Source organism: Copadichromis virginalis, linkage group LG7, assembly GCF_057382275.1.
Source record: "Copadichromis virginalis isolate Kocher_CV1m ecotype Utaka linkage group LG7, C_Virginalis_male_GT1.1, whole genome shotgun sequence".
NCBI classification, from domain to species: domain Eukaryota; kingdom Metazoa; phylum Chordata; class Actinopteri; order Cichliformes; family Cichlidae; genus Copadichromis; species Copadichromis virginalis.
The window spans coordinates 68,952,066-68,980,004 of NC_140624.1; the positions used below are offsets into that span (position 1 = coordinate 68,952,066).

At 45.7% G+C, this 27,939-nt stretch overlaps 2 protein-coding genes across 5 annotated transcripts in view; one reads left to right on the forward strand and one right to left on the reverse strand.

The window, feature by feature from the left end:
- immp2l (inner mitochondrial membrane peptidase subunit 2) overlaps positions 1-27,939 on the reverse strand; it is a 222,933-nt gene that overhangs the window by 49,441 nt on the left and 145,553 nt on the right. The window lies entirely within an intron of this gene.
- LOC146706748 (leucine-rich repeat neuronal protein 3-like) lies at positions 1,435-19,673 on the forward strand. Its single transcript, XM_085464964.1, has 2 exons — positions 1,435-1,670; positions 16,737-19,673. Exon 2 carries the CDS (start codon positions 17,101-17,103, stop codon positions 19,201-19,203), a length of 2,103 nt encoding a protein of 700 aa, XP_085321090.1. The 5' UTR covers positions 1,435-1,670; positions 16,737-17,100; the 3' UTR covers positions 19,204-19,673.

Genomic DNA, 27,939 nt, shown 5'->3' on the forward strand with positions numbered 1-27,939 from the left:
GGTCATATGATTGTTGGGTTTTTCTCTGTATGTATTATTGGAGGGTCGACCTTACAATATAAAGCACCTTGTGGCGACTGTTGTTGTGATTTGGCGCTGTGCAAATAACACTGAATTGAATTAAATAACTGTTTGTTGGAAATGAGCCGTGCAGGTGAAATGTTTTGCATGATCGATTTAAACGGGTAGTCGGACCACCATGTGGCACCGATGCCAAGTCTCTAGCAGTTTATGAGTTACGTCATTTGCATCTAAGCATTTAGTAACCTTCGTGTCCTTTGGACATGGAAGAGGGAAAGGTTTACTATAAAGATGACCACTTATTAACTTTTTGCACAGCTGTGATCCTCAACCCTTTAAGGTGGAGCCAAACGGTGCAGGTGAAATGCACACTGCAGCATGACTGACAAACTGGATCTCCTCAACATTTCCAGGCCACATTTAAAGAATCTTGTGAAACACGAGTCCTCGAACCAAATCGCTTTCCCCACATCTCTGCAGTCGTTTGTCTGGAGCTGCCGAACTTTCAGATGTGGATTGGTTGCGACTGTGAGGGATGTCTGGGCATTTCCGCTCCACCTGTGATGGATGGACAGGTTGTATTCAATAAGAGTTGAAATGTTTAATGAGGCCATAAGATCATCAGGCCCCAGATCGACTGAGCTGAGGTTCAACTTTTATGCAGTCAGACTTCTTTGTGCAATCGGAGGAGCCGCCCCCTGCTGGTCATAAGAAAGAATGCAGGTGTAAAGCACCTCTAGAGAAGCTAAACTCTTCAGACTTGGTGCAATGCCCATCTTTTATATACAGTCTGTGAATTACCCTCGCCTGTGCCTGTTGGACCTTTGTGACTTGCACTATGACCCCTCCCAGGCAGGCTGACGGTGCTTCACCTTCCTCCTCCTTCATGCCTGTTCTTCCACCTGTTCCTCCTCTGGTCTCTACTTTTCATCATCTTCCATCTTTTTCTCCTCCTCACCAGCTCACCCTGTCGTCCATCCTTCTCTTCCACAGATTCTGTCTCTAATTCCTCCTACCCACCCACTCCACCCCAAACCCCCTTTCCATCACCACCTCCTCTCCGTTGCCGTGGGGATACAGGGGATCATGACTGACAGGCAGCTTGCTAAACCAATCAGATTGATCCACAGCTTCAAAGGCGAACACTCATTGGCAGTTCCCAGGGGAGCTGGAGTGTGTGTGTGTGTGTGTGTGTGTGTGTGTGTGTGTGTGTGTGCGCGCATTCATGGAGTGTGTGTGTAATAGAGTGATGGATGATCTCTCCAACAGCAGAGGAGAGGAAGGATCACTCATTCTCAGTGTCTCTCTGTTGCTCTCTCTCTATTTAATTCCTCTCTCTCTCTCTCTCTCTCTCTCTCTCTGTATGAGTGTCTCTCGCTCGCCCCCCCTCCCTCCTCTCTCCACATCTCTGTCGCTGTGGAGAGCCAAAGAGAGAAGACGTTTGTTCTTGGAGATGCTCGAGGAAAACAAGAAAATAGCTGCTTCTGCTGGATGTTAAAATGCAGCACTGCATGCCTTAAATAAAACACACACACACACACTGACACACACACACTCCGCGGCGCTGCAACCATGCCAGGAATACCTGCCGTCCATCTGCTGTTGCGCGGTGCACGGGATGTGATGGATGCAGCTCCTACTTTCTGTTGGTGAGTGTTTGATTGCTGTGTGTGGTTTTTCGGGAATGTGTCCGTGTACTCCTGTGATTGTGTGTTTGTGTGTGTGCGTTGTCAGGACTGCGGTAGTCCTTGAGCGCTGTGGCGACTCAGCCTGCGGTTCTGACAGCTGAGGGGAATAGGAAAACAGGGCTGGGGGATTTTTTTCTCTCTCGTTCCGGAGGGGTGCGAGGACGCCTCGTCACTTTAGTCGCTAGTCGCGTTTTGTCACTTTGGTGTCTTGCAGTGGAGCGTGAGGGGACACGGTGTTGTCAGTGTCACTCCACAGGTTCATCCCTGAAGTCAGAGAAAGGCAGAGTGTGCAACAAGCCTGGATAAAGGGAAGGGCGGGTGCGGGGGAGCTTTGTGTCTTTTCAAAGTGACGAGAAGCAGGAAAGACTCGTGATAACACGCGAAAGCTACAACCGTCCCCTCAGGAAACCGAGCCGCCGGGACACTTCCCAATGAGGCGAAAGCGTCCCGGGCTTCGTCGGCTCTCGTCAGAGCCGCCGTGGACTGGCGGCCGATGCCAGCGTGCGGTGTGGCGACGTGAGTCAGGAGAGAAAGAGAGGTCACAGGATTGGCTGTGGGGTGATCTCCACCACCGCCTGCCTAATTTGCCAGAACCTCAGCCCCTCTCTGCCTCCCTCCTTCCTCCGTCCTCACTCCCGCTGTATTTAAGCCTCCTTCATAATAAGCAGCAGTGCACGGAGGCGTCTTTAAGTGCTCAGACTGAAATCAGCACTTCTCCCCCCTGCCCGGCTAAACAGGGGTCAAGTACGCCGAAGCTCAGTTTCCTCACGTCAACATGCAGCAGCGTCAGGCTCGGAGCGTCGGCCGTGGACACTTTAAAGACGCAGCCCTCTCCGGAGCTCCAAGACTGATACGTCAACGTTCATCCTCAATTTTCATGGCGTGATTTCTCAGAGGGTTCGCAGCACATTTGGACTGATTAGACTGCATGAGCAAAATAGCCTATTATTTTGATTTAATTGACAATAACAGTGCTAAGTCACTTTGGAATAATCCTCCTAATTAAATAATGACAGCAGGTCTTTTAAACCGGAGACTCCGTCCCTGTGTGAGGAGGAGGAGGACAAACACAAGCACGTTTGGACCCATTTATCACAATCACATGTTTTAAGGGAGCCACGCAGCTCAGAGTTAATTATTCTGTGGGGACTTATTGCACTCTTATCATTACGGGAATCCCCAGCTTCACAGCACAAACTACATGTTGTCTTCTCTCTTTTCCTGATGGGATAAAGTCCCATCCTCTCATTCTCTGAAAGCACCGACAGTTAATCTGGATTTTAGGCATTAACATTCAGTTTGTCCATCAAACATGCAAATTGATCACAGACTCATTAGGAATCATAATTATTACTTTAAATACGCTTAAGTCTAACCAGTAACAAAAGGATAATTACGAAGTGCTGAACTCTATATCCATGTGTTTAAACGACATCTCACAGAAACAATAAAAAACCTTCCAGTAAACCGGGTCACAATAATGATAAACATCATCTAAGCTTTCACGTATCCAGAGCTGCAGCTTAAACCGAGCTCCATCTAGTGGACGGCGCGCACGTACTTAAAATGCGTATTTAAGACTTCACGTGTGGGAATGAACAGCATGAAACCGTTACACAGCAACTCAGTTTCCTGCAGGTTGAACGACCCATGCAACTCCAGTTGAGCGGTTACACAGCGCACATACGAACACTCATTATCTACATTTGCACCACTTTGCCGATTGGCTTGCTGGAAATGTGCTGTTCTTTGGCTCCAGCTCCGCAGGACCGTGTTCATTCAGAAAAAAGAACAAAAAGAAGTAAAATTTAAAAGGTGCCAAAAACTGCAGTTCTTCTAACGGCCACCAGAGGCTAAAGCAGTGAATCACATTACTGCACGAGAACGTCACTGTTCTATTATTAGTGTTTTATTCAAATCAATAAATAAAGAGAAAGTCCCACACGGGCGTCCAGGAGACCTTCAAGAAGAAGTTTAGATGTTTTGTAGATAACGGGGCTACATATGGTCAAAGCTCGCTGGGGGGCGTGGCTTCTTTGGCTTACAGGTGTACAGCTGCTAGCTGCTAGGGTTCACCTCGGCTAGCCCCTGAACTGGACGCCTTGACCGCATTTGTGCTGTTGGAGCCTTTTAATGACATCATGTGACCAATAATGTGGCTACTATGAGGTTATGATCAAATGATACCAAATATGGTCACCTCGAGCTCTAAAACGCCAACATGGCCGCGGCTAAAACTGCGACAGTGAGACGTCTAAAACCCGTGGGGGACATCCCGGTTCTCAGGTCTCTGGTGATTGTCAAAGTGGAGTCTGCTGCCCACTAGAGCTCCCTCATGTTACTACATGTGTTTGGGGTCGATAAATCAAATATTTTCTGCTGTTTCATAATATAATTAATATTTATAAAAACATATGTAGGCTCAAAAAAAGTCACAACTAATACAATAAAGCCCCCGAACTGAAATTAAAGCTTCCTGCTGGTGTCAAAAGGAAAGCTGTTAACGAGAAAATCAACATAAATCACAGAGAAGAAAACACTTCATCTTAGTTTGGTGTGTTAATCAGAGCTGTGATTAAAGGTCTGAGTGGGCCACGGCCGCTCGGCGTAATTCTACACTCAGCTGCTTCTTTTGTTTTTGGCAGAATTAAATTCAGCTGGAAGAAAAAGTTGAAAGTTAAGCTGCTGCTTGTTTTCTTCTATGCATTTCTTTGCATTTCAACGTGTCTGGCAGATATTAGCATCTTTCTCAGGTGTAGGAGAGTAGCGTTTGCTGCAGCTATGCCTGAAACTTTGTATGAGATTCATCATTTTTTGGAAACTCCATTTCTCAGATCGATGCTTGAGGGGGACTTTTCCCGAAAAACAAATGCAGTCTGTAACAAATGGTGATAGAAACTCATTTGTCACATGAATCATGATGTATTCTTGGCCCTCTCTCATTGTGGCCGTGTTCATAAATGGATTTGGGCCTCTTATACTATCTATACTAAACCACTTGTGCAGTACGCAGCGCCGCCAGGAAAATCAACATGTCTGCATCGGTTAATACATCAGGATATTGCTGCGGAATAAAACTTGCCCAACACAAATCAGCGCTAATCATGTTTGCTTGATTCTTCTCCCCATGCTGGAAATCGGGCTCATTGTTTGGAGGTTGTTTCAAAAATGAAGCGCTGAGCTGAACAGAAACGGAGACACTGTGGTGCTGAGAGCGGACAATAAAGCGAAGTTTCCTCGTACGCGTTCACGCCGAGAGACAAAACACAACGAGGGGGAGATGTTTCCGAGAGACGTAATCTCCTCTGCCGAGCCTCCCGTCGACGACGAGATGCCAAAAAATTACTTTAGAGTCGTTTTGTCTTTACTGGTGATATTCCAGAATTCTCCTCAGGGAAACAAAGCAGCATCACTGTGGCTTCCCGGCCCATCGTTGTCAAAGACTCACTCCAGCATCAAACGTGAAGTAAGCTGCTGCTGAAGCTGGAGCCCGTTCACATCTGCTGATTCTGCGCTTCAAAGTCGAGGCCAGAGCAGGCGAGGAGGTCAGGGCGGTGGACGGGGTGTAATCAGCACTCAGAGCATCTCAGGTAGATGAAGATGACCCGCGACCTTCAGCTACCTGACACGTTAAAGCATGCACACATCATTTCCTGGCTTCATTATTACTTCATAGCTCACTAATGACCAAGATGAGCACATATGCTGTTACAGAATGAGTATTTCTGCACATGTAGACACACCAGTCTTTATGCATCAGCTGGGGAAGTTTCATGGTGATGTTAGTTGATGGATTTTCACCACTAACATGTGTTTTGCAATAAAAATGTCTGTAATTTACAACCATAACGTTAGAGGCCACAAATCTCCACTTCAGCACCGCTGACACCCACCAAACTTTTCACTTTTATTCCGGGCTCGAGGGAATCATAAATCACACAGATCTGCGGAGCGTTTCACTCCTGAAACACGGGAAAATTGCCCGACGTCTTCTTGAGAACATTTTCTGATTTATTAAATAATAAAAAGGATCAGCGTGTAAAATGTTTGACGGAAACGTGTCACCATAACCGAAACTAATTTTTCCCACGTGGGGAGGTGAACGATAAGGTCCACGTGATTTCCTCCTGTCGGCATTCTGGAGGTTTAAACGTTTGTTCCTACATCGCTCCGAGCCTGACTCAGACAGACGCATGGAGGAAATGGACTTCATGGATTTCATGAAATGATCAAAATACCCAGAAGCCCCTCTGTAAAAACCTTTGACTCCAAATCAAAAGGAATTTCGAACCCGGCTTTATCCATCGTTCAGATTTCTGAGCTGGAAAAGTTCAACGTGTCACATAAATGGAGAAAACCATAGTTTCCAGTTTTATTCCTGGTTGTGTTCTGGAGGTTTGGACTGAGAGGTTTGCTCATCTATCATTCATCTAGCACCGCCTGATTTATTGACTGATTTTATTCCTAAAATACTGAAAAAATGATATGAATCCAAACAATTCCAGTGGGAAAGATTATTCCCACGTGAAGACAGTCACCAGTATTCCCGGGACTGGACGTCCCAGCAAATGTACCCCAAACCCAGGAGCGTGCACAAGCCTCGGTCAGCGTGGCAGAGGTTAAAGTTCACGGCAGGGCGATTAGAACAGGTTCTGCTGTGCAGCGTTTGCGAGTAGAATCAACAGTTTCACGCCGCTCGCCAACATTCTGCTTTAGTATTTGCTCGATCTTCCCGGGCATCCGCAGCCCACGGCCCTGCCCACCATCCGCCAGCATCGAGCCACACATGAAACAGTCTGAAATGTAGTGCAGCACCATCAGCTTTGTATCTAGCGACCTGTCAGAGTCGATATAAGAACCCATCTGCTGCTGCCTCCTCCGCACTGAACACACAGGAGATGGTTAGCTTTACACATGTACCGTCGTCAGCTGACAAACAGAGGTCAGGCTGTTAACCCGCCTGTGTTTACGTGCTCCACATGCATGTGACTGTGAGGGTAATTAACAGCAAGACTGGCTGCTGATTAAAGAGAGAAGTGCGACTCGTGGGAGTGGAGGCTAAGTGTGAATTCTAATGTTGGTGATGCTAACAAGGAGCGTGTGCAGAAGGAGGGGGAGCGGATAAATGGGCGGACGAGCCTCGCTTGGGATGGGTTTAATCGTAAATCAATGGCAAACGGAGGGAGGAGAGAAAGAAGGGAGGGAACGGGGGATTTAATGCGGGAATTCGGATCTTATCTGGATGTTTTGGCGACGTCGTCTTCCCCGTCTCGTGCCAATAACACCCACAGAAATCAATTAAAGTAAAAAGAGGAAATACAGGAAACGGTACACACTGTTCTGCTCGTGTCTCGCTGTCTGCTGCTAACCCGAGCTGCTGATAATGAGTCGGGTCAATCGGAGCGAAGCTGCAGGCTGATCGAAAACGAGTCTTCTGATCCAAACGACGAAGTTTCATTCAGTTTTCAGTCTTTTACAGAATCCTCTTACAGGACCGATCAAGTTTTCAGGATAGCAGAGAGTGCTACTGCACATTTCCTACGACAAAAAGGTTTTATGCAACTAAGAATTTCCAGAATTTCTGTACAGATTTGAGGACTTTTATAAATCTTTAGAAGAGAAAAACAAGTGTGGGAGTATTAATACCGCTGCAGCCGGAGCTAAAGGACAGTGCACTAACATGTCTGTAAAAACACAGTCCAAGGATTCAACTGAAGGAATTTTCAGTGTGAATTTATTTCACCGTATTTTTTAACTGGGCAACAAATGTTACCATTTCTGTTTATGGAAATGACAAAAAGCATAATTAAAATGGATCATGTAGTGACATTTAGTTTTGTTTCTCTAATCGAGTCGCTCTTGTTCCCACGTAAGAAACTAAACTTTAGGAATCATATTGCTGTGCGGCAGGTGGCGTTTGGACTCCGGAGATGGGGAGTGAACTCCAAACTCAGCTTTACTTCCGGGAAAAAAAAAAACACACGGGGAGACAATTAACCCAATCAGTCAGAGCGAGAAGTTAAAGTAGAGACAAAACACAGGAAGCAGCCGCTGTGAGGATAAACCAAATAAACTCAGAAACATGACAATAATTAACAGAAAGGCTCTAAATGATCCCCAAAGTCCAGAACTCTGACAGTCTGCTGCTTTTTGAGGTCGTTTCTCTGTCACTGTTAGGACCATCCTTAATTTGATATAAATCAATGTGAATTGCACAGGATTACCGCAGCGCTGACTCATGTCAGGTAAAGAAAAAAAGATGAAGCGACGCCGCTGTATGTGTCACATTACCCTAATAACGGTCTCGGGTTTGAATGACTGTCCCGTGCATGAAGGCAACAGAATACAGGCATTCAGACTTTGTTTTAAGACATCCACGAAGCTCAAGAGACTAAATGTGTGCAGAAGTACACACTCCAGCTTTTTATGCAGTTGTTTTAAGGATTTCAGAGCTTCTCTTGCTAAAGTTTTTATTTTTATTGCATTAGTAGAGCACCTTTATTGGCTCCACCATTGGTCACTCGCTGCTGGATGGAGTTTCTTTCTTTCTTTCTTTCTTTCTTTCTTTCGTCAAAGCACAGATCACAAAGCAGGGGCTGATGTCATGACGTCCTTCCAGTAACTTTTCTGTCCTAGATGCTGGAAATTCATAAATTTGCACCGGACTGTCCTGTATCGCTGGAGTTGTGACAATACCTTCCTCTTCAGGACTTTTGATGAGGACATTATTATTATCTTTGTATATAAAAGATGGCTCTCACACGCTTTCAGGCCTTAATGGCAGCATTTGCCTCTCTGTGGCTGTAAACAGGATTATTTCTGCTGGACATCAGAGTTTATGGGGACTGTCACTGTTGGAGCCTCTAGTGGACATTAGAGGTACTGCATTTTCTGGCACTTAAGGGCTTCTTTTTTTGCTTGCTGTTTGTTAGATTTGAGAAAAGGTGATGGTTTTAGGTTAAAAACATGTTGATAATACCAGCAAACCCTATCAGAGTGTATAAGGTAGTACTGGAGACAAGCAAGCCAAGAGCAGTGCTGCTACTGTTAGCATTATTTTCATCTGGCTGATTAACAGCACTTAAAATGTCTCAAGGAACAAGACAATAATAATATACAATGCCTTAAAAAACAACGTTGGTCTAATGAATCCTAACCACATAGAACAGCTCCACACCTCCCAGCTACACCAGTTAATCCATCACTTAACAGGTGGGCCCGAATATGACTGGCCACTTCCTGTCAACACCATTTAATGTCTGAAATTGCTGAACCAGAGGAGACCAAACAGAGATTTCTTTGCAGAGGGAAGATCAAGAAAAACAGAGCTATCCCAGAACAAACAGCACAGATGGAAGATCCAACACAGCAACCTGAGTCTGTGTGCGCCCGTGTATACAGTGTGTGCTGCTTTTATATACGTCCAGATTGCAGCCGGCCTCACCATCACATAGAGACGTAACTACGCAGTAGGATCAGCAGCTTTTTAAATAGACGTTCTATCATTAACGATCTTAAGGTTTATTAGAACAGGAGCCGCTCGGCAGAAAGCACAGGAAAAAACATCGCTTTTACTACACGAAGCACGGAGTGTTTTATTTCCCAGAAACAAAATCCGTCTTCAAAGGTGAACTCGGGTGCCACGAGAAACAGCTTTTCCTGCTGTAATCATTCGTCACGTGTCTCTGGACAGCTCGCCTCTCAAAGATGCTTTTATTGAAAGTCGAGTCCTTTCTTTGAGTGATTCACAGTGCAAAAAGAGTAGGGTGAGGAAAGGACGATTAGCCAATCACCTGCCTGGGATGACAATGGGGTGGCTCTCAGGCGAGGTGAGTGCTGTGACGGTGGAGACATGGATGCACTTTTCCAGCATGTTCAGGTGCTACCTCTTTAGCTCTGAGGATTTGAAACCCCTGGTTTTGTTTTCGGGTACAAATCGTCTAAAGGAGGAAAATGCCAACAGCATAGTCATGGTCATGGTGTGCATTGGCAGAACGTTCCAGAGACCTCGGCTGGAAACAGTCCTGGAGGTTCTCCTTGGTTAGCATTTCCACATCGTTTCTGCTGCTGTGATCAAATCTACCACAACCGACTATGGACTAAGCAGAAGTCCTGAAAGATCCATAAAGACTCATCCAGGATCAACTGTCCTCAAAACTGATGAGTGTTTCCCTCCCTGAAATTCTCGCTGCACTCTGTACATCTTGAAGTTTCTCGGGAAACTTTACGAACTTGTCGTCTTTAGTTTTTTGCCTCTAAATGCAGCAGGTTCATCCCCGGCTCGTTGGCTTTGGTGTCAGGCAGTGAAAGGAGGGGTGACGGCTTGAACCCCAGAGAGCTCCCTGAGTGTGTTTGTGAGTCGTCCTTTAGTCTTAGTCCTAGACATCGAGCTAACATGTCAGGTCTCATACAACTGTTCATCAAATGTGCAGAATCTCCACCAGCGTAAATTTCTCCACTCTAACGCAACAAAAAATGAGAAGGCTCCACCTTCTGTCCCTTTGCAGCGTTGCAGTCATTGTATCTCTAAATCAAACTCATCGTATTTGGCCCAGAAATGCTGGAATACTGCTGGTGAGTCTGGAGGTGTGGAAGACCAGAGGCGCCCACCAGAGGGCAGTGGCTCAAACAGTTGGTGGGCAGGGTGTGAGGGGTCACCTGTCATGGCCCTGGTTTACCTGAGACAGGAGGATGTGGTGATGGCCTCCAGGGGGGCACAGCCAGTGTTTTGGGTGGTGTTAATGACCCTCTGTGCAGCCTTCCTGCTCTCAGTCGTGGCCCCTGAGTACAAACATCAGGCAGGAGGAGAGCACGCTCTCCACCGAGGAGCTGTAGAAGGCCAGCAGCAGGTCCTGGTCCAGGTTACTCTTCCTCAGGAGACGGAGGAAGTGCAGCAGCTGCTGGGCCTTCGTTACCGGGGTGATGGTGTTGTGACATCAGCACTTGTTACTTTGTCTGATTTGAAAAATGGCTGACTCGACGAGGACCGGGTCTGCGACCACGCGCACTGAGCCGCCGTCTCCAAAGCCACATTGGTGCATGGAGACGGCGTTAAAGTGGCAACGAGACGCAGTCTGCTATCAATTTATGAAGTGGGTATAACATGAAATCTGTTTGTGATAATACGACGATTAACTGTGATAAATCAGCAGAAATCATAAATCTGTCACCGTCTGCTTACACCGAGGTCTGCTGCATGAGATGTCCTTGAAAGGAAAAAGCAGATGAGCTTATTTCACGGGGTTTTCTTACACTGCAGTAGTTTTCTCCCTCCCACGGGGAGGTCAGAGGTCAGCAAACACAGAGCCGGTGGGTGTTCAGCATTTTGCTTAAAGGCATTTGTGTTAGCCCAGGGTCTCAAGGACAGACGCCTGCAGAGTGGAGACAAAGCAGCTGACTGAAAACACAGCAGCTAATAAAGATGAGAGAGAATCTGACGGTGATTATCTGTCTGCAGGGAGGAGAGTTATTTATGTGCAATCTATAGAAAAGAAAGGCCGGGTGCATCGGTGCCGTGAATAAAAGTGTTAATTAGAAACTTGAAAGCAAACAGTTTATTCTGCAAACACAGACTCATTTATATGATTGTGCACCTCGTGTTTTGGACACTTTCACAGCAACATTTATTCGAAGAACGAGTCAGCGCTTGTTTATTTGTCCTATTTATTCTCACTGCTCGCTCCACTCTGTTCACATTTGTCATGTTTATGTTCAGATGTCCACGCTTCACGTTCTCATCAGCGAGGCGGCCATCGTGACCGTGCAAAAGTAACGGCTCCCTAAACCTAAAAACTGGATGTGCCGCTGTTGGCAGCAACATCTGCAATCAGGCGTTTGTGAAAACCGATGCTGTGACGCAGCTGCAGCTCCATGCATCGTTCACATGTCTGTTTCACTGTGAGGAAGTGTCTGCAGATCCTGAGCAGTAAGAATTTACTGTTGCAGCAGTAACAGAAACTTAATATCCCAAAATATCTGCATGGCAACAACAGCATAGCCTGTTAGCTAACATTAGATGATGACGAGCTCCTTTTCTGTCTGTTTCAGGCCAAGTCCAAAAACGCAGCCTTGTCTGTGCATGCGGTCCACACGTACACGCCGTTAAAGTTTACATGAGATGAATTTCAACAAAGGCGGATAGAGGCTATCTGCAGGTTTTACACACTTCCATGTAGACACGCAGTTACTGTCGCTCCACTTAGAAAGACTGATTCTATTCGCCATCTTTGTTTACTCTTTCCCTCCCAGGCTCCTAGGCTTCTGATTGGCCAATTTCTACACGGTTAGAATCATATCGCCACCTGTTGCTTTGGCATGTTCTTCTTATTTTTGGACTTTCCTAGAGTAGCTTTGCACGAGTTACATTTCCAAAACTGTATTTTTCATCTTGTACTGGGCTTTGATGCGGTTCATCCACCACCTTAAATACTTTTTCAGACGTTTGATTTTCTGCCGTTTGTTGGTTGGTTTACGCTACACAGAGGAAAAAGAGTGGCTGGAGGCTGCAACACAACCGTGTGCAATGAACCCCTTTAAAGTAGACATTATGGCTTTAATGCTTCAGCGACTGGGTCCAGGAACACAGGAACAGGTGGTAAGCTGCTATCTTCTGACTGATTGCAACATTTAAGCTAAACTGTCAGCAATCGGTGGCAGACTGTTTGGAGACAGGTTGCCTCTCAGCAGGCAACCTTGTGCATTCGTGTTGCCAGGAAGTTGCACGTCAACCTCTGGGTGAGCAGTTTGTCACCATCACCACTACGATCAGGTTCCACCAGCAGAAACAAATTCAGTGTAATCAGTGGGCTGTCAGTTTGTTTTTTGCTTTCACATCTATCTCCAAAGATGTAATTAAGACATTTCCAGGAGCAGCAGCTCAGAGGAGGGTGTTAGCAGCGAGCTGCGGATAGCCGTGTGTATCAGCGAGTCCTGAATAAAACATGGGGAACTGGGACCACTTTATGAAACGTCTGCCACATTAGGACGGAGGAGCCCTAAGAGCTGTGGCCCCTGGCTTCTCCCCCCGCTGTATAAGAAATGCATAAATATTTCACATTCGAGCTGCTTTAATCCATTCGCCAAATGTCAATACTCAGCACTTAAAAAAAGTGGCCAGGCCTGCAGTCCCACCGGGTTAAACAGAGCAGCTCCCACGTCTGTATGCAGGTCGTATAATGCATTACTAAATACTTTTATCAACAGTGGGAGGGTCTTTCTCCCTAAGTGCTGCCCTGGCAAAGAGTGAGCCGGAATAGGTCCTGCAGCCGGATCGCGCCGTGCGCTCAGCAGCAATCGCTTCTATTCCCGGCAAAGAAAAGTAATGGGGAGAGTACAATCTCTAATTTCTGAGGTCGTGACATTTCTGTGCAGCGGGCAGTGATCCTGCACGTCAGCTAAACATGTTGGAGAAACTGCGAAAGGCCCGTCGCAGCAGAAAACTCCTCTTTAATGAAAGATTCAACCCGGGACGAGAAACATTAGTCGTGCCATTAACTGTGTAGAGCTACAGGTGACTGAATTTATCAATACAGCAGTTACACTCGTCCACAAAAAGATTCTTTATTCCAGAATTCAAAGGAAGAATTTCCTTTATTTACCAAAGACGTCGAATATTAAAAACAAGTATCTCACAAAGGTTTGGTGAACCTCTGAGTTTATATGCACGTATGATTAGTGACAACAATATCAAACTATTATGAAACTGACCTAAATAACAATCGTGTCCCCGCACATGGTTTCTCTTTCCAGTATAAATCCACCTCCCAGTTATTTCTGCACTGGCAGCACTTGGTAGGGTGGTTCAGACCAAGGTTACTGTGGTTAACAAATGATTTGGGGAATTTGGAAAACTAAAATAAAACAGAAATGCAGAGGAAATATTGTTAATTTAGTAGCAGTCTTAGCTCATGAGACAGATGGTTTTATTGAGACTGTGAGTCACTAAAAGTTTGATTCATTTCCCTAAATTTACCTGGTGGAAATTACAAATAAAATCAGCATCAAAATGCAGATTTTAGTGATGTTTTCATTTATTAATATACCAAAACTACGCAAACCTGCCCTGTGTGAGAAAGTCAGGGCTCTGAAAACACTGAAAAACTTATTTTTATTTGCTCTGGGCATTTTTGTCTGATATGATAAGTGCGACAACTATGCAAAAAAGAAAGTAGGAAGGGGTCAAATACTTTGTACAGCATTTATACTGTATATGTACTGTGTATGTATATGTACTGTGTATGTATATGTACTGTGTATGTACAGTGATCCAGTGGTGATGGTGAAGCTTCAGACTGTTATAAACACTCAGGTTCAATCACTCTGTACTGGGCGTCTCTACGATTATCACCGTGTGCCAAAACTAAACTGAACTGAACACAAACACCAGCTGTGGAGAAAAAATAGATTTGAAAGAATAAAACTGTGAAATTCTACTGTGAGCTTAAACAAATCAAAGTGAAGCAAACAAACAATATCCTGTTTTAGTCTTTGTCCATACTTTAAATCTGAAAACTGAAAACGTGTCTGGAGGCTCTGCTTCAGATGGTTACTGAGACAACCAATCAAGCTGGCTTCAAAGGGGGCGGGGCTGAAACAATAAACCCACAGATCAAGAAGGATTACTTTAAACAGCGATTGGTGCAAGTGTGTAAGTGAGCAGGCCTTCACACTTTAACAGCAGTGAAATTAGTGACGCCTTAAACACGTGACTGCATAAAGAGTGGACAGTGAATCTCCATCACTTCCTCTTTCAATAAAAACTAAAACAATCACGGCGTTTAAACTGTCACATGATGAAAAGCGGCACCACTCTGATCTCCATTTGATGTAACTGTGTTTGTGCAGGAAGGGGAAATGAAAGAAGCCCCTGCGGGCTTTTAGAGTTAAGTAATAAGAGGGAAATGAGTGTGCGAGCACTGCCGAGGTAAACAGGAGAAATTAAATCAGCGTACGGCGGCGTCTCCCGAGAGCGCGCTCTCCAGCCGAAAGAGAAAACATCCACTATTAAACCGTCCGTTTAACATTCCTACCACGCTTGCTTCATTAGCAGAGAGCTCGGTTCTGTCGTTACCTAAATACTATACACGACGCTGTTGTTTCCGTGTCTGTGAAGAGGCATTTACATAATCCTGTAAGGTTAGATACAGCACAGCAGCTCGCTGTATGGACGCCCGCGAGCGCTTTAATGAGCGGAGACGAGCGAGGAATGATCGCAGTTTGAAGTGAGCCTCGTAAGGCAGACGGTCCAAATATAAGTGTCCAATACAGCCTAATTACACGTTGAATGAACGTGCTTGATCGGCACATTCATTCGTTCCAACGTTGTCAGCTCAGCCGAGCGAGCTGCTGCACACAGACGGATGCAGGCAGAGAAGCTCCACCCTGATGGCTGCACGGGAACACTTCCCTGCTTCATCTGTCAGTAACATTCAGGATTATTAAAGTCATGATTTGAATTTTCAGATTAGTTTTCATTCATGTTTGACAACATAAACAGTCACTCTGCACCAGTGCCTTCTCCTGCTGAACTGAAGTGGGAGCTTTGAGTTTAAGTTAACTTTTGTTTTCATACAAAGTAACTTCGATACGATTATGTCAGCGTTTGGCCCCGACGCCTCTACGTCACCGGCTCCCAGTGCAGGCCCCGTGTGGGCTGTGAAGGTACTGCAAGTGGTCGTTTATGACTTTAAAAAATAACATTACCGTAAAATATGTACCTATTTATTTGACCTGCTTTACATCTGGTCTTTTGGTTGCCTCCCACTAGGCTTTGCAATTTTGGAAAACATTCAATCCTCAAGACACTATATAGTGAAATGTGGTGAGAAAATCCCAACAATCAATCCAAGCCAGCGACCCCCAGTGAACAAGCACTTTGGCGACAGTGGAACAGAAAAACTCTCTTTTAACAGGATGAAACCTCGGGCAGCACCAGGCTCAGGGAGGGGCGGGGCCATCTGACAGGATGTAGATGGAAACTTTTTGACCACGTCTCTGTTTTTGCAGCTTTTTGGATTTGGGAATTTAAACAAACAATAATAAAAAACAAACAAACAATAGTTTTAATAAAAACGGGTGTATGTTAACATCAGCCCCAGACATGCAGATGTAACAGAATTTAGTGTTTAGTTTAGAAACTTGATTTTTAGGAGACATCAAAGCCATCGTGCAGAACAGTACTTAAGGTTTCTAAAAGAGCACACGATAAAGAAACGAGGAACGAGAATAAGTGACAGAGCAACGTTCAGTTCTGCAAACCTGAACGCACAGAGCGCCACAAACAAGCTAATATATGCATGAAGTGCCATAGCTCGTCCTCATCAGCAGCCGGCTGCTCGAGCTCACGCTGACAGCTTCATCTACTGTTGTACACTCGACTGTGGCTTCTGCACTCAAGGTCACAAATTAATCAAAGCATCAATACGTGCAGTCGACATAGGCAAAGCTCGCTGCAGACCTGTCACCTGTACCGACAACGTTGATTCAGCGTCTCATGAATTAGGCAGAAAGCGGCGCAGGCAAGCTTGCACGACAGATAGTTGTGGTGGGTCTACAACACCTCGAGGTTGTGCGCATCAGCTGCGGCTGCTGTGTTTTTGTGTGTGGGTGATTTGATAAGTGTGCGCAGCTGCATTGTTCACAGCAGAGGAGCGGTTCAGGGGGCGGCGAGAATCTGTTAATTACAACACAGGGGAAAGAAGCGAGGACTTGTTTTGCCTCTTGAATTAACATTTTTAAGCATCATCTCAGAGCTCCATGTTTGACAGAAAATTAAAAACTTCATCCTGTCTGCCTTTCACCCTTCAGCTGTGGAAATGTGCTCATTCAAACTTATCCAAAAATATACATAATAACAGCGGTCGGGTCACCTCACTGAAAGTTGGGGTTTGTCTAATAGCCACCCACATTACTGCATCTTAACAGAGAAACTGTGATGTAACTCTGAAGTAGTAATCCCAGGCAATGTTTCTCAACATTCCCCAACAGCAGCGTCTTATATCGGTCTCTCTTTCTCTCCCGTCTCCCCAGATGGAAACTGCCACCAGTGACAGCGACGGAGGATAATAATGATGGAAGGCAGAGTGATTCGTCCCCAGCCAGAGCCTCAGCACTCCTCCACCGCCCTTCTGCTTCTCAGCGCCGCTCCCTGAAGGACGCGTCGACCTTGACACATCACAGCGTGCGAGACAACCTGACACACACCGAGCTGAAAGGTTGCCTCTCATTGCCAAGAGTGGGAAGACAACGGGGCCAAAGCTTCGGGGACCAGGCGTCAGCAGAAATCCGCTCTGTCTTGCTGGAGTAACAAATGAGCTTTTATTTGTGAAGTTAACACCGCTAACAGCCGACTCCATAAGGGCCAATTACTGGCTGAAGGGAATACGGGGCCAAGATGAAGGAGGCAGCAGTTGTGGCTTGTTTGCTGGCTGAGCTGTGTCTCGCTGCTTTTGTTCTGGCCTCCGAGGGGGCCGCTCGTTGCCCCCCGTTGTGTCGATGCGAGATACGACCCTGGTTCTCTCCCAGCTCTATTTACGCCGAGGCTACCACCGTGGACTGTAATGACTTGGGCCTGTCGGCGCTACCGCAGGGACTCCCCTCAGAAACACAGGTGCTGCTACTGCAGACGAACAACATTGTTAATGTGGAGAAAAGTTTGGATTACTTGGCCAACATCACTGAAATTGACTTGTCCCAGAATAACATTTCCTCGGTGAGCGATGTTCGTCTGGGGTCTCTCCCCCAGCTGCTGTCACTCCACATGGAGGAGAACTGGGTTCAGGAGCTTTCTGACAGCTGCCTCGCTTCCCTCCCAAACCTCCAGGAGTTCTACATCAACCACAACCTGATTTTCTCCATTAGCTCCCGGGCTTTTCAGGGCCTGGGCAGGCTGCTGAGGCTCCATCTCAATTCCAATCGACTGACAAGCATCAACAGCGAGTGGTTCAGGCCTCTCCCCAATCTGGAGATATTGATGCTGGGAGAAAATCCCATCCTTCACCTGTCAGACATGAACTTTAAGCCCTTGGCAAACCTCCGAAGCCTTGTGCTCGCCAGGATGAATTTGACTGAAATTCCTGATGACACTCTGGTCGGGCTCGACAATTTGGAGAGCATCTCATTTTTTGACAACCTGCTTAATCGAGTACCCCGAGCAGCTCTGACCAGAGTTCAGAACCTGAAGTTTCTGGATTTGAATAAGAATCCGATTGAGAGAATCCAGAGAGGTGATTTTATGGACATGCTGCACCTCAAAGAGCTCGGCATCAACAGCATGCCTCAGCTGGTCTCCATCGACAGTTTCGCCTTGAACAACCTGCCAGAACTGACAAAAATCGAGGCCACAAACAATCCCAGGCTGTCCTACATCCACCCTCGGGCCTTCCACAAGCTCCCCAGACTGGAGACTCTGATGCTCAACAGCAACTCCCTGAGCGGCCTTCATCGCAGTACCGTGGAGTCACTGCCCAACCTGCGAGAGGTGAGCCTGCACAGCAACCCGATCCGCTGTGACTGTGTCATCCGCTGGGTCAACACGAACAGAACCACCGTTCGCTTCATGGAGCCCGACTCGCTGTTCTGCGTGGAACCTCCAGAGTACCAAGGGCAGCACGTCCGAAAGGTGCACTTCAGGGAGATGACGGAGATCTGCCTTCCCCTGATCTCACCCGGGAGCCTCCCAGATCGAGTTGAGATCAGCAAAGAGAGCTCAGTGTCACTGCATTGTCGGGCGTTTGGAGAACCAGAGCCCGAGATCTACTGGGTGACACCGTCGGGTGTCAGGGTCATACCTGGCAGCATTTCCAATAAGTACTACATGCACCCAGAGGGAACCTTCGACATCTACGATGCCACGGAGCAGGAGGCTGGCTCTTACACCTGCGTCGCCCACAATCTCGTCGGGGCAGACCTAAAGTCTGTGCTCGTTTCAGTGAACGGATACACTGCCCTGCCTTCGAAACAACTTTTACATGTATATATCATGTCTGTCCAGTCCTATTCTGTCATTGTGTCGTGGGAAAGCACAGGCTCTTTGCTTTCACAACTAAACTGGTCCATTTTAGCAGAGGGCCGCCGTCTCTCGATGCCATTTACAGCCAGGCTTCCTGCTGATGTCAAAGAGTATCACATCAAGCAGCTGCAGCCGTCCACTCGCTACCAGGTTTGTGTTGAGGTGGTGTCAGCGCAGCCTGGATACAGCAGGGACTGCGTCAATGTGACCACAAAGGAGACGGCAGTCCCGAGGGAGACGACCCACAAATGGGACGTTGTGGCGATGGCTGCTTGTGCTGCGTGTTTTATCGTGGTCGCTGTGGCTTGCTCTGTCGTCTACACGTCCCTGCACAGCCAGGTGTTTTACAGGAAATTAATGGCCGACCAAGCCGAAGCGCTGCTGATTGCCAGCACTCGTTCCTCGTCTTCTTCTTTCCTTGAGTTTGGTGCGTCTGGGATCAAGGTGACGGCAACTGTAATAGACTTAACGGATGACTCTGTGTAAGACGCGTCCTTGTATGTAACAGCGCTCTGGGATTAAGCGAGGATGCAGAGTGAGGGACACTGGACAGTTTACGAACCCTCCTTCCACGAGCGGACTTCAGCAGCGGATAAATCATACTCCTGCGTAACTGGCTAAAAACAATTTTCTATCTGAAATCGTGTCATTATAGCTTAATCAGGCAGATATCGCGACTATAATCCACACGGCTACTGGTCATTCATGCAGTGCAGCCAGACTAAAGCACAGCACAGGAACTCTTCTCGTCTTAAATACCTTGTCGAAGCAGCTTTGACGTCTGCAGAAAGCATTTTCTTTGCCGTGTTACATTAAGCAAAGATAGTTTATAATGGCAGAGAGAAACTTGTTAGCCTAGTGTACAATAAACCTGATTATAATGTAAACAATTTTATGAAGAAATACATTTTTCATTAAACCTGTGTAGTGTCATAACTCCAATCTTTCTCTTGAAATTTAGACCAAAAAAAACAAAGCATGTGTGCGCTGGCACGAAATAATTCAAACACCACTTTGTGTGGATGACGTTTGTGTAGTTTGTGTGTGAGGTCTGCAGGAGACAAACACAATTACAGGGATCGCCCTTCAAGGCAGACACTTTAACGCTGTTAGGGAAATGCAATGCAATCTCAACAGCACGACAAGAGAGATGGTTTGTTTGTGCGTAAGCATGTGTGTGTGCACCTTAATGACTGTGTGTGTAAAGTGCGAGGGCATTGGCAAACCCACTGACTTTGAATTGCATTATATTCTCTTTCATTAAAAATCCAATATGGATTCCCAGAACAAACCTCGGCGCGGTGATGAATCGGCGTCATGCACAAACTGATAGGAGGCATTTATCAGCGGGACTCAGTCATAGATCAACCGAGTTTCAGCGCCTTGGACAGGGCTTTTAGAGCGCACCCATTTGTCACCGCCACAGGAGCTAAAATATGACCCATTAGAGGCAGGTAGTGAGTAGGTCAGCAAGAACGTGGCGCCCATGCCGGCCCGTTCCCGGCACGACCCTGGAGAGATACCGCCGCCGTCGCAGGAACAGCTCAGCAACTATCGGGCTCGTTTGTAAAGTGCTCAACGCTGACTGCAGAGGAGGGGCGAGATCAGGCACCCTGGATAAAGTAGTTTCAGTCCTAAACAGGACGAAGGGGAGGACGGGCAGTGCCCTTTAAACCAGATCTGGGTTTGCACAACAAGTTTAATTTCATGCACACCTGCACAGTTACTCTTTGCGCTGTTCGATGACACTTTTGGTTGCAACAAGCACCCTTTACTACGGTTTGCCTCTGAGGCATTCTCACAAAGTCCACGCGGTGCACCTGCCTCTGGCTCAGCTCCAGCACTCTTCAGAGTGAGCCAAGTTTCTTTCAGAAGTGATGTTTGGGTTTGTAAGTGTTTCCTCAGCGTGCTCGGAAACATGTCAGCACGAAGCATCTTCTTCAGCCTCGCACTGAAGGCCGTTAACAGACAACAGTTTCTGCAGGTTCTTCTCCAACTCGTGGGTCGTGCTGGTGGTTAGTTATGCTTTTCTCCTCCCACTCACACATTATGTCCCTCTCACTACCAGTTACAGCCTTTCATGTGTCACGCTGTAATAATTCCCACCATCTGGCAACTGTCTGCATACAGAACTGGCTTCCTTTTGAGCAAGGTACTGATACTAAATTAAAAATGGATCCACTACTTCCTGCATGCACAGATGAATTCTGCAGCACACCTGGAACCTGCGCACCATTTGGGAAGCACTGCATTATAGCCGCATGCTTCAGCGCAGCATGGGGAAAGGTATTCTGGGTATTTAAAAGAGCAGCTGCAGGAGAAAGGAAGGATTTTTAAAAAGGAGCTGACAGGTCATTTAGAAGCTTTTCGTTTCCTCCCTCACCTGCTGGGTTCAGCTGTGGTTCACTCCTCACTGAGAGGAGCAATATGTCAACATATAATCCTCACAACCAAACCAAATAAAAAAAGGAAGCGTCTCGGTGTTTTTAAACTCTGTCAGAGATAAAAAAGAAATGCCAATACACGCTAAGAAAACGAAAAAGCTCCAAGTGAGTAATAGCTCACTGCTGAGGGTGTGTGCACAATATGTTGTGGCAGATCCAGAGGGAACATCTTGGAACAAGAATAGCTTCGCACACAGCACCCAGCCCAGCTGGCAGCTTAAATTAAATCCTCACGTCCCAGTGACACTGAAACCAGGACTCCACACAAACCAGTAGAACGGCAGAAAACCACACTAGCACTGGGAATGCTTTAGCTGACTCTAACATCAATGGACCCGACTTGAGCAGTTTCGTGGTACTTTTCCGTTGATGGGATTTTTGCAGAAATGTCGGCTAACTGGTCACCTTATTGGTGGAAAAGCTGTACTGAAGCCGTTTCAGCAACGCTACTAAACTGAAACTTGATTCAGACCAGTAGAAAAAATGTCACGTGGCCAGCAGAATCTAAACGTTTGGCCAATGAGGAGCAGCCACATGCTCAGTACATGTCACTGCAATCAAATTATTCATTTATCCTCTTTGGAAAGTTGCTCTGAAGTGCGGTAACATTCAAGGATGTCAGGGCATCACAGAAAATGCTTTTTCCTTTGAAATATTTTACATGCTGGCTGGATTCTGATCCTCGCCTAGAGCTTGTGCTGCATTCAGAATAATAAGGTGCATCGTGTGGAAAGTCTAAATGTGCTCAGTGAACTTCAAAAAATCTCCTCACTAGATTATATTAGTTTTGTGTCGAATGGAAATTTTGCCCTCATGGCAAAGCTCAAGTAATGGAGAGAAATGAGAAACATTCAGAATCATCCTCTGGTGATCGCCGGGTTCTTTATTTTACCCCAGTTTATTCTAAGGAAAAGGCTGGCCGAAGGGATAAGGTACTAGATCTTTATCTATAGTAACAGTATATATCACAATAAACAATATACACCATGAACATGAAGTAAAAATTCAACATTTTAATCTATCCAGGGCGGACGCCCCTCGCCCAGCTGGGATCGGCTCCTGATATGGATGGAAGAGGACGGATGGAGAGATTTTTAAATAAAGACTATTTTTTAAATCGAAGTTTAAAAATCCTGATAATCACCGTGTGAAAGTCTGCGGCAGCACTTTTTAGTTCCTATTGCTCATAATTAAAAAAATGTTTACATCGTGGATCCCTGTAGATATTCGAAAAACACAGTTACGCTGAAGCATTCACCTCAGAGATCCTGCAGTTTGGCGAATGAAACAAAGGCGGCGTTGGCGAGGGCGCGACACGAGTCGATGTCGTAGAGACGATCAGATGTTCAAAGCGAGAGAGAAACGCTGCAAATACAACGAGACCAGGAAAAACAAGCCCGGCCGCCGAGCTTAATGAGCTCTGACTGCACGTTTAGTCCCAGCAGAATCATATCTGCAGCCATTATATACGATTACATTACCAGCGTTTACCCACCCCCCGTTTCATTTTCAGCTAATAATCCATGAAAAACATCTAACGATCTTAGCACAAGTGAGCTAATACCTCATTACAACACTTCCGTTTGTAAAGTGTCCCATTTCTCCGCTCCGTGTTAGCGGGGAAAATAAACTTGGCGAGAGAGCAACACCATTTTTCTCATGAATTATTACCCCATTATAAACATTTGGTATTTAGGCCAGGCCTGCAGCTTTTTGCTTCGGGTACGAATAAAAAAAGCCTTACATTTATCTAGCATCCCTCATGTAGAACCTCCTGGGTTTTAAGTAATTATTCTCCCGCTCATCGGCCCATTAGGCTCGAACAACATCGTTGACTTTGGGTGATCTTGGAGCACGAAGCTTTCTGAGCTTTTATTGCTGCTTCGTGATGGCAGGTTGCAGATGGCGAGAGTGCACTTAACCTCTGCTGATAAACCGCAGCAGATTGCACTCACTTACAAGACAAGGTTATATACAGTAGAGCGGCAGGAACCCATTAATGACTCCACCTCTGACTTGTGTTTTTGTTCTTGGCTCCGTGGGCGTCCTTTTTTTAATCTTTTCCAGGAAATACTGACTCAGGACACACAGTTTCACTTTCACACACACAGACTCGGCGCGAGCTGCCGGCGACGGTCGGCCCTGCGGCGATCGTCGGCGAGCTGCTCTAACGCTCTCGGCTCCTGTGTTTGGCTTAATGGCAGAACGACTGGTGACAGTGACCCTTCGTTTGGTTCTCATCTCAGGGCGTAAAACAGTGCAAGTCGGTCAGATATGCACAACACGCACTTTGGTGTTGACAAAGCCGGCACCACTGAAGGTGATGATTAAAAAAATGTATTCTTAATTAAGCAAGGAGCTGCTGCGGCTCGGGTTAACAACATCAAACCTTCACGTTAGTAATTCTTACACCGAGCGTTTAAATGTGATGCCAAAGGGTCCTTTACAAACATCACATACAAGGTTTATATATCAGTAAAACTAATATAAACATGTTTATTATGAGTATTACTCTTGAACTAAAAAAACAAACTTGCATTCATGAAACACTTCATTGGGTACGCCAGCCTGGACCGATGTTCAGCACATCAAAAGGTGCAGTGAACTCGTCGCCATGTTCAAGAATCCTCTCCAGTGTGAGAGGATTCGAGCTTAATGAAGTGTTATTCATCTGGAAGCAGCCAACACAAGATGGTACGCCGTGGCCACAGAGGGACAGACAGCACTCAGGGAGGCTGTGGAGTTTAAACAATGCTCAGTTGGTACTAAGAGGCCTAAAGTAGGGATGCAACGATACCAATCTTTTCAAACCGATACGATACCGATACTTGGATCTGAGTACTTGCCGATAAAGAATACAAAAACCGATACTTCTACCACACACACACACACACAAATGCAATGAATTGGAAGACAGGTTTTATTTTATTCTCTGCCGATAAAAAATTTAATCTTAATAAAAATGACCACAAAAAAATTTCAAGTGAAAAACAAGCACTTCTGTTAAATTATTGCAGAGTCTCCACATTGTAATTTAACAAAAGATCACTGAACTATTGGCACTGTCTCGAGCTTTCGGAATAATAAATAAACACTTCTGTTTGGAATAAAATAAATACAAATTAGGTTTGAGAATAAAATAAACTTTTAAATTGTTGCAGAGTGTCCATATTGTAAACAAACAAACAAAATAACGAAAGTATTTGGCGTTGACGAATAAACTCATCTGCCCGTGGATCATCAGTGTGCCGTTAAACCGAGGACTGACATCGCGCACACACTGCTGTCTTTACCTCTTCAGAAAGTTTTGGCACCATTATCTCCCTGATGTGTGGGCGGTTGGGAATTTCATATCGCAGCTCGAGTACGAGTACGCTGAGAAGACGATGCGATCCTATGTTTTCCACGACCGGCATTGGCTGGTCATCCAGAGCGATACAATGAGTCAGAGCCTCCGTTATTTTAACTGCCCGTGGATTTTCTCTTGACATTTTCCATCGCTTTTCCAAAACCTGAGTTAAAGTTGTTGCGGTCCACACTGCTGACATTTTGTTTAGCCTAGCTACAGCAGCCTCCAGTTTCTCTTTTTTTATCTGGAGCTGCCAGTCTGACTCGCCTAACCCTGTGCCTGTTTAGTGCGGGATGTCCCCCTAGTGGCCAATCTAAAAAACTACAACAGAAATGGCAAGCCACCCTCTGATTAGTGAAATAAGTTGGTATCGGTTCATGGTATCGGTTAACTTTTATGAGTATGAGTACAAACATATTTTACAGTATCGGCCCCGATACCCAATACCAGTATCGGTATCGGTGCATCCCTAGCCTAAAGTATGCCAAGAAAATATCCCCACCCATCACACCAGCAGCAACCTGAAGTGTTGATGTGCAGCAGCATGGATTCAAACTCTGACCCTACCATCTGACCTTTGCAGCAGAAATGGCGCCTCATCAGACCAGGCAACGTGTTTCCATCTTCCACTGTTCAGTTCTGGTGAGTCTATTTAAATGATCCTTGTCTGACAGCAGCACCTTTGGTGGTCTTCTGCTGCTGTGGCTCATCAGCGTCAAAGTTCACAGACGCTCTTCTGCATACTTTGGTTGTAACGAGTGCTTATTTGAGCCACTCGAAGCAGTCGGTCTATTGTTCTGTGACCTCTGACACCAGCGAGGTATTTTCACCCAGAGAACTGCATCTCACTGCATATTTGCTCTCTTTCAGACTTTCTCTGTAAACTCGAGAGTCGCTTGTGTGGCAAAATCCCAGCAGTTTCCGTTTGCATGTAGCTGAGATGCTGTACAGGAAAAGGCTTGTTTGGGGCTGCGTGTCGATGCTCACAGCCGTATTCATGACGTATTCATGAGGCGAGATCTCGTCTGAGGCAAACCGGCCTCGCTTTAAGACCGTGTTACTCTTTTCAGTGTAGACAGAACTTTTCATACTCAGCAGCGGCTTTGTTGTATTTTATTATCTTTAGAAAAAGAAACCATATAACCTTTACTGCACCAGTTAGAGTCTTACAGCAAAGCACGACTCCGAGAGCACTTTGACTACTCAAAATAAAGTATATATCCAAACATATGGTCGTGTATGAACATTGTTTGCAGGGACTTCTGAGTCATTTTGTGGTGTCTACAATAATAACCGTATTACTGCAGGGTTTTTACCTTACAATATAAAGCACCTTCAGGCGGCTGTTGCTGTGATTTGGAGCTGTATAAATAAAATTGAACAGAAGTGAGAAGTAAACTGTGTGAACAGTGTTTGGAGCTAAGAACAGGATGTGACTGTTGCTTAATCTCGATAGAATGACTGCAGCTCTTAGACTTCATGAAACCCTGGAGTGCACATGCTGGACGTGCTGGACGTGACGGGCTGTAAGCGGCACTATTTTACTGACGACGACTGACGGTGGTTCAGGCGGTGCAGCCGGCAGCTTATGAGGTTCTGAGAGAATTATGAACAAAACCACATCAATTCATTTCAGAGTATCAAATATGAAACGTCACAGTGAGCTGAAGAAGCAGTCCTGGAATAACTGCTGAGTTACTGATAACAACAAGGAAGGTTGATTAATTAGCGTGACATGAAGCATTTTTGCTTTCGTTTTCACATTTCAACTTTACATCTTCATCTTCTCACTTTAATACTTTCCAGGAAATCCAAACTACAAGCAAACCCAGTCCTCGTTTCCATCTTTTTAATGCATCCACAAACAAAAGTTCATATCGCTTCCACAGGAATTTAGAGGGTAAGTAGCAGCTAGGTGCACTTTGTTAATTGATTATCAGAAAATGTGATCAACCAAGGCATCTCAGAGTCTACAGGCCTCATTAACAGGTTCAATTTTACGGCAGCACAATTAGAAAAAGACTGAGCATGTATGGCTGTTTGAAAGAGTTGCAGGAAGCCTCTTCTCTCTAAGAAGAACACAGCAGCACGGCGTAGGTTTGCAAAGCTGCATCTGAACAAAGCTCAGGACTCCTGGAAAGATGAGACCACAGTGGAGATGTTTGTTCATCACACACAGCAGCACATCTGGAAGTGGGATGATGATCTGAGTGGGTTGTGTGTCCCACAGCTGAAGCTTGGACCAAACTGTTTCATCAAACAGGACGATGATCCAAGCACAGCAGCAGATCTGCAACAGAAGAACTGAAGAAGGAAAGAACGGAGCTGCTGCAGAGCTCGAATGTCTGACTGATCTATTGAGGGGAAAGGCTTCGAGCATAGAAGGCCGCACGCGCTTACAAAACACTGATATCATGTTATTCTTTGTGATCTTTTTTAAATTATGTCTTTAAGGTTAGTTTAAATAGTGGCAGTTAATTAAACGAGATTTATTAAAATATTAAATACCTGAGTCAGAACATTACACGCGGATCACCTTAAGAGTCTGGGAAACTTTGTAGCTGCCTAACTTTTTTTTTGAATGTTCTAGCTCCGTTGATTTGACACATTGGAATGTGTCAAAAAAGGGGGGGAAGGTTGAGCTTTAACATCAAACCAGGATTATTTGAACATTTTATAACTTCATTTGTGTCTTTAATAATTTAGGAATAGTAAAGCTCAAGCTAATAGCGGTCCGAGAAGACGGACCTTTTAGAGAATCAGTGAAAAAAGCATAAACTATCACTTTCATGTTTAATCATTACTCATTGAAATGAACTGAATAGCGTTTAGAAGATTTGTTAATTTTTTGTCTTTTGTTAGAAAGAGGGGTTTCAATAATTTTCAGACACACCTTGCAAATGTGCTTATAACGAGTTGGCACTCGGCCTTTTGAAGGTCAGAAGCTTCGTTCGGCGTGACTGTCCGGACTGATAAAGTGTAAGAAATGCCTTGAGTGCAGAGGGCTAAATGCAAACACTGCTTACACACACATAGGATATGATTAGAATAAGTCCCTGGGACATTCTGAATGTTTTAGACCAATTCTGAATCACTAGAAGGTCAGTAGATAACAACATTAGATTATTAGGGTTAGGAAGAGAGGTGTTTTGGTTTTCTGTCTCTTACAGAGAAAGGAACAGACACCAGACGAGGTCACAGAGATGCAAGGATCCTCCGTAGCAGAGTCAGACACAGTGACTGCCGAGACATCAATTGGGTCCAAGGGTCATGGCGTTTGGGCTCCAGCTAGTCACCACAAAAGGATGGATCCCATAAACACAGCAATAACCATGAAGGGGTTGGCGGAAATCCGGGAACACCAGACCAACGAAGTTCGAGAGGCTTTTGGGCAAAAAGGGGACACCTTCCTGTTCCTTTTTCTGGAGA

What these genes read in the sequence shown, in the direction of transcription:
- LOC146706748 (XM_085464964.1), top strand. Translation starts at nt 17,101, where the DNA reads ATGAAGGAGGCAGCAGTTGTGGCTTGTTTGCTGGCTGAGCTGTGTCTC.